The sequence below is a fragment of the Ictidomys tridecemlineatus genome, chromosome 4, assembly GCF_052094955.1.
Source record: "Ictidomys tridecemlineatus isolate mIctTri1 chromosome 4, mIctTri1.hap1, whole genome shotgun sequence".
NCBI lineage: Eukaryota > Metazoa > Chordata > Mammalia > Rodentia > Sciuridae > Ictidomys > Ictidomys tridecemlineatus.
In genome coordinates, this window is record NC_135480.1 from 42,290,674 (window position 1) to 42,298,282 (window position 7,609).

Below are 7,609 nucleotides of genomic sequence, written 5' to 3' on the forward strand. Positions count from 1 at the left end.
ATAATCCCAGTGACTTGGAAGGTTAAGGCAGGAGGATTGCAAATTAAAGGCCAGTCTCAGCAACTTAGCCAGTCCCTAAGCAATTTCATGAGAACCTGCCTCAAAAAAAAAAAAAAAAAAAAGAAATTAAAAGGGTTGGGGATATCATGCAGTGGTTAAGCCCTGCAGGTTCAATCCCTGGTACTAATACATAAAAATAATAAAAGCATTAAGACAAAATAGCTATGCTTAACAAACTCACAATAATATAACTAAAAGATGAACTACTGTTACAAATGCAATGCACTATGTCACAAATCTCTAGCCACTCTCATAGAATATTGAGTCGTTACATTTAAAAATGACAGATTCCTTTGCTATTTCACTAAAAATTAAAGAGTTCAACAAAATATGTCCAAACTACAAAAATTTGGTGTACATATTTTCTTCTACTTACTACAATCCTCACTTTGTATTTTGCTTTTGAAATTATTCAAACTCTTTGGCAAGTTTCTGTTTTGCTTTCTGCTTCAGTAAAAACTAGCCATAATAATTTTTTAACATTAATCATTTGAGTAATCATTTATTAAAGGTTAAACTTAGAACTTTGAGAAGAGTCAGTAAACATAAAAAGAACAGCATATTATTTTCTTTTGAGCTTTGACTTTGTTTATCATTATATTTTGGGTATCATTATGTATCAACTCACAAGATATCAGTTCTTTTTAAGAGGTATATAGTACTCCACAGTGTGGGTATACCACAGTATATTCAACCACTCTCCAATATATGGGCATTTAGATTATTTCCAATATTTTGGAATTATAATGCTGCAAAGAATAACTCTGTGTTTATGTATTTTCAGAATGAGAAGGTGTATCTTCAATATAGATTCTTATGAGTGATTTTGTTATTAAGTATGTACAAGTTGGGTGTCATGTTGCACACCTGAAATCTCAGTGACCAGGAAGCTAAGGTAGTAGGATCAGGAATTCAAGAGCAGCTTGGGCAACTTGAAAAATAGTGTCTTAAAAAAATGAGAAAAGGTAGAACACTTGCCTAGCACCAATAAGGCTCCATATTCATTCTCTAGCACTACCAAAAAGAAAAAAATGAAAGATAAAACGAAAAACCAGTTTTACTAAGTACTATAAAATTTCCATTCTACTAGCAACACAAGAGTGCCTATCTATCCATAGCCTCATCAATAGAATGTATTATTTCAAAACTTTTTTGTCTGGAAGGTAGGATATGTTGTTTTAATTTGCATGTCTCTTGAGTAATTCTGAACATTCCCTCATAAGTTTCACACTATTTTCATATCCTTTTTTATGAATTACCTGATCATTTTTCCCAATATTCTATCAAATATTTGGTCCTTTGTCTCTGAATTTTTAATTCTTTATGGATATTAATCCTATATGGACCCTGTTCCAATTATTATACAAACTTTTATTTCTCAGGCTTTCATTATTTTTGCTAACTTGACTATTTTGAGGAATCCTGGTCAGGTAGTATAGAGAATGAACAATTTGTGACTTTTTTGATTTCTTAGTTAGACTTGAATTACTGGTTTTTGTAAGGAAGAAACACAGGTAAACTGTCATACCCATTATATCAAATTAAGGATATATATCACTAATATGATATCACATTGATTCCTTGGTTAAGGCAGCGTTTACCAGGTTTTGTCACTGTAAAGTTGACTTTTCTTCCTTAAACCACAGTTATTTCCGATTTTCTTAGTTGTCTCCTTCACTAATTTAGTCATCTTTATAATTTTAAAGCCAAATACTTACTGGATGCTTCCATAACTATTTATTGAAAGCAAGTTGTGTTAGTCAGCTTTTCATCTGTGACCAAAACATAAGGTAAGAGCAACTTAGAGGAAAAAATCTTTATTTTAGGCTCATGATTTTAGAGGTTCCATCCACGGAAACCTATTCAGAACACCATTGTGGAAGGGCAAGGCAGAAGAAAGCTGCTCTTCTTGCCACACCAGCAGGAAAGCAGAAAGACAGTGGGAAGAGCCAGGGAAAAAAATAAAAACCCAAAAGCCCACCCTCAGGGATCATTTCCCCTAGCAATCCTCAACTAGTATAGCCCCACCTATATAGCCCCCACCCACTTAATCCATTCAAATCAGGATGGACTGGTAGGTCGCAGTTCTCATAATATAATCCTTCACCTCTGAACACTTCTGCATGAAACACAGGTATGGGGAGGGTAACAATGCATACTCAAACCATAACACAAATGGAGGTAAAATGGTCAGTAGTCATGCCTGCAGCAAGAATGATGACAAATGTCTCTTCCAACTCACCAATGGCTACAACAGAGACTGTTAGAAGACCATACCTATTTCAAGTTCTACTTCTTTTAACAGACCTCACTAAGTACTCCAGATCTTGGTTATGACTTCACAAAAACTCTTGTGGAACTTGTTCATTTACTAATGACAATAAATTCTCCTTTATTAAGTATTTACTCTCTGGCAGGTATCATTACCACCTTATGAATTATGGCTAAAAAAACCCTAAACTAATATACTTTTGGATAGTTAAAAGTTCTATTGCTCTATATTCAAAGTAATCAACACACAACATTCAATAAATATCTATCATTGATCTGAATAACTTCTTCCTTTTCCGATTTGTAATCTTTTCTACTTTTCACGTACCTTATCATAGTCTATCTTATATTAAAATACAGATAATTATTGGGAAAAAAAACTGTATCAGTTTCCAAGTGATTTAACTTTTCTTAACTACCTGATGAGATCTTTAGAGAATTAAAAAAAAAAAAAATCCCTTGCTTATCCATGGAGGATATGTTCTAAGACCCCAGAGGATGACTGATACTGAAGGTAGTACCAAATCCTATATACTGTTTTTTCCTTTATATACACATTTATCATAAAGTTTAATTTATAAATCAGAAACAGTAAGAGGTTAACTAATAAAACAATACTATAGTAAAGTCATTAAGAAAATGGTCTCTCTCTCAAAAGGAGTTTATGTGAACACAAGCACTGTGATAATCCAATAAATACATTCTACAACCAAAATAGCTACCAACTGACTAAAGGGCAAGAAGTGTAGACGGTGTATGATATAAATTTCAGGACAGAGAGAGAGCTGAATGGCACAACGTTAAGTCATGCTGCTCAGGAGAGCACACAATTTAAAACTTAGGTTTATTTCTGAATTATCCTTTTACTATTTCTGGATTGCAAATGATCATAGGTAACTGAAACCAAGGAAAGCAACACCAAAGACAGGGAAAATATCTGTACATTTTCCTAAAACACTTCACTTCCATTTTTCTACAACAGATGGTCCTATATTAATTAAAATAGATATAATATGTTCATCTTACCAAATTGAAGCAAAAGGTCATCTTCTAATACTGGCTTCAAATATTCTTCTTTCTCCCAAGGCACTGGGTTGTATATGGAATTCATATACTCAACTGTAGGATTCTGGATGTAAAATTAATTGCATGTTTTATTTAATGCATGTAATCATGAATCCCCCTGGTAAAAAACCAGGTAAATGAAACAAAACAAAAAATCAAAATTACATTGTACAAAATTGTATATCTCTATATAAGGAGCCTATATTCAACTGTTATTTTAAAATAAAATTTAAAATTGAACTATTTAAATAGTTCAATGCAGAGTTTTATATTTTTTGGTTTTAGGGAAAGTGACAATACATTCACTTAAGTAGGACAAAAAAAAGGACAGTGTTTGGAAAAACAAAACAAAAAACAGCAAGGAAAGTACCTGAAATTACAGTAGAAAGTACTTCTGGTTTTATAGAAACACTATTAGTATTTCTCTTTATGTGACACTGAATTACTTTTTCACACAGTACTGATTCATCTCTGGATTAAAAATGACACTTTTAAGTATATGTACACGTTTACTTGGTGCTTTGTTGTGCTAATTCCTAAAGTCCATGATTCTTACAATATGACAAATGCTAGATTAATAACAGTTTCTTGCATACCCTTGAATAATCATTGCAGTGATAAGCACTGTAGCATTTCTTAAATTTTTAAAAAAACTGATAAATTAAGCTGCCAACTTACCTTAAGTCTAATGAAATTTATTAGCTTAATGTATCCATAAAATTCAAGTCCTAAAGGGGAAAAAAGATAATTCAATTTTAATGAGTTTTGTTTAAATCATTTGTTCTATAAAAGCTTCTATGATTAGATAGTATAATATTTCTGACCTCTAAACCACCACTTACATTTTGAGATTTTTATTAAGAACTATAAGTAGTAATTTTGATACTTCTGAATATTTTATCTGAGAAACAACCCTAGATGACAAATTTAAATTATTTGTTTTCTAAAGAAAAGGGGGGGGGGTTATTAGAGCTGAAAGTTTCTAAATCCCTAACTTCTTCATAAAAGTTATACAAAAATTATAATTTTGCCAAGACGGAGTATACAAAGTCTACCGGCTTTTCCATGAAGTTAAATGATGCTCATTAAAAAAAAAAAAAAAAAAATGAGGCTTATTATCTGGTTCTCGTATCTTTCCAGAAATGAAGCAGCATTTAAGACAAAGGAAAGTAGTAATCTATTGGTTATTTATTATTTGTCAGAAGATAAATTGGTTGTTATTCATCATAGGAAATTGGTTAGTATTGAGAAATGATGTTATGAGGAAGCTTTAATAGCATAAAAAAATACCTACATGGTTAGGTATTTTATATATATATATATATATGTATGTATGTATATATATATATATACACACACACACAACAATAATATATATATATAACCTAAAGTATAATTCCAATCAGTCTAAAAGTACATTTAAAAATGGAAGAAAAAAATGAGGCTAACTTTACATAACTTACAAAAGTAGTTGTGCACTTGAATTTATGATTTATAAACATCAGATATTTATTAGAGATCTAAAAACCTGTCTTTTATTTGCTATTCCTCAGTAATGTTTCTTCTAGTTGTTAACAAATAAGGAACCAAAAGACCAATTCTACATTTAGTTCAGTAAGGAAAGCTATTTTTAAATGCAACAATAGAAACATTACCTAAGTATTTTGCATACCACCTTAATTTCTTTACTCCCTTTTATTTCATACTTTCTACCAAACCCATAAAACCCAATCTTGCAGTCCTTTAAATTCACATTGTAGTTGGACCTGTATGTTTTCATATGACTTACCTCATTTCCCGAAGTCCACCTCTACCCTGATTTCCCTAATTTTGGTTAGAAAAAATGCAATCACATGGCAAGTTTTGGTTTTTTGTTTGTTTAGCTCTGAAGCCATTATAAGCTTAAACACAGTGAATTTTATCTAGAAGAATGACATTAGTTTTTCTTCAAGGGTCACCTGTCAAAAAAGCATTTCTATAAGTTGTAGTTATATATATTTCACCATATAGATTTGAATAAAACAGAGTGTGGAAAATTATAAAATCTGAACCTAAATCTCATAAGTAAATGTGTCTTTATTCTAAGAAATACTCACCATGTTTATGGACCATGCTATCAATATTAAATTGATGTTCCAACTTACAGTGTGCAAATGTTTCTTCAGCAGATGTAAATAGCCTGATAAAGAAAAAAAAAAAAAATCAAGTGGTGACTTCATGGAGCACTGATTTTATGTTAACTATACACGTTTCTTTCTTTCTTTTTTTTTTTTTTAACCCAGCCAGTGTTTTAGTTTATTTTCAATTAGGAAGTAACGAACACACTTGTAGATGAAGGACCAGAACCCAGCATTTCTAATGAGAATTAGTACTTCTGAATCCCATTTAACATGTAAAACAATTATCCACCCTTTAAATGTCAAGTTAATTTATTTGCCAAATAATATCAGTAAAATTATAAAAAGTTTTATGAAAAAGAGCTCCCATTGACAGAATTTGTTTCTCTCAAAAAGTCAAGAAAATTCCCTACTTGAGATTTTTTTTCTCCTCCAAGTGTCAACTCTTGGTTTCAGAGGCTTTGATCTGACACAGCTCATCTGCTTTTAGAAATAAAGCATAAAATGTAATTTTACAGCTGGCACATTCTCTAAGTGCCATATTTCAAAAGTGATCTTGTATTGTACCTGCATTTCAAATACGGGGAGGACCAAGCCTCTTTATTATGAGACCTGCCAAACTAAAGGATACCCAAGATAGGAATATACAGCAGAGATGCTGCATTCCTCTTCCATGTGCCTAGCACATATGCAGTGTTTAGTTTTCAACAAATGTTTACCAAGATGGGTTATCTGCAGTATTTATGTAGTCTACCACAGAATGCTGCATCACTGATGTCCTCTCTCTATATATGACTTTATGATAACTAGAGTATGTGCAGACTTTCTACCTATCCAATGAGGCTACACTCCAGAACTAACATACCACCAATCAGGACTATGCCCAGATATAGGGCATAACAAGACAATATTTATTAAAGTAATGATGACCAACACAAATTGGGCCTCTTTCATGTTCACTTAACCATAGCAACCAAAGCCAAAGTTTCTTGAGAGTGAGGCAGAATTTTAAGTGGAATATGTTTTGGGGAACAACAACAAAAACACCACACCTTTGTGACCTTGAACAAGTTATAGACATTGCAATCTCTTTTCCTAAGTGAAAAAGGCATCTATTCCTTCCTCACCAGATGGGGAGCCACTACTTAAGAAACATGAACTAAGACCAGTTAAATGGCTCAAAGTGAATGTTACCCCTGAGAAGCTCTGGTTGGTCAAGGAATTACAGGACAGTAAAAATGGAAAGGTCCTTAGGGATTACCTAGTTCAGTGTGGCTTCCAACCTTGAGCATTTAGTTAACATAGTATCAAAATGTGTCAGTATTTAGTTAACATAGTATCAAAATGTGTCCTTATAAAAAAACATAAGATTCCTAGATTCCCTGATTTAAAGGACTGGGGTGAAGAGTTTAGCATCAGTATTTAAGCATCTTTGGTGGAAAGGGTGCACACCAGATTTGGAAACCACAAATCCAATCCAAAACCGTCTCATTTTACACAGAGGGAAGAAACTGAGGCCGCTTGAGGATCAGTAGGATAACCTGGCTTCCAGTTCATGGCTCCTCCCTCTAAACCACCGTGGGTCTTCCTCTTCTACACGCCATCACCCCAAAGCACTGGTTCAAGAATTCAAGGACAGGACTGGTTCAACTCTGAACCAGTCTTTCCTTGCAGAACACACAGACCCCAAGCGACGGGGCACCCTAGGTCTGAGGCTGGGCGCTGAGGTGGACGAACCTGTTACAGAACAGGCAGGGGGTCTGCTGCTTGTCGTGGGGGAGCTCTGCAACGTCCTCATCCTCCCAGGCGGCCTCGTCACCGCTGTCCGACAGTTCTGGAAGGTCCTCCTCATCCTCCACGGCGCCCCGGCCGCCTAATACACGCACAACGATCAGATCTGCCTGGGACACCAGTGCGACCCCGGAGGGCGAGGAGCGGGGCGGGCGGAGGGCTCTCCCTGGGCGAGCGCTCCCCCGCCCCGTCCTCCCGCGACCCGCACCCGGCACCTCCTCCATTCTCCCTGCTAGGCCCCGCCGCCCGGGACCGCATCCTGGAGGGCGCGCGGGCGGGGGCGGTCCCCCACCTGCCCCACGCGG

The 7,609-nt window shown here is 34.9% G+C and overlaps 1 protein-coding gene across 15 annotated transcripts in view; it reads right to left on the reverse strand.

Annotated features, from left to right (window-relative positions):
* The window catches only part of Prmt3 (protein arginine methyltransferase 3), a 149,514-nt gene that overhangs the window by 141,649 nt on the left and 256 nt on the right, over positions 1 to 7,609 (reverse strand). For 12 of the 15 annotated variants that reach the window (XR_013437699.1, XR_013437698.1, XR_013437696.1 and 9 more), the window contains exons 2-5: positions 7,251 to 7,386; positions 5,493 to 5,575; positions 4,075 to 4,124; positions 3,358 to 3,460 (exon numbers count right to left, since the gene is read on the reverse strand). Coding sequence is in view for 4 of the 15 variants with exons in the window: in XM_078046345.1 (XP_077902471.1) it covers positions 3,358 to 3,460; positions 4,075 to 4,124; positions 5,493 to 5,575; positions 7,251 to 7,386 (372 nt within the window). In the remaining 11 variants the exon portion in view is untranslated. The remainder of the gene's footprint in view (positions 1 to 3,357; positions 3,461 to 4,074; positions 4,125 to 5,492; positions 5,576 to 7,250; positions 7,387 to 7,609) is intronic. The other 3 variants (XR_013437700.1, XM_005335957.5, XM_005335956.5) reach the window with 2 other exon arrangements.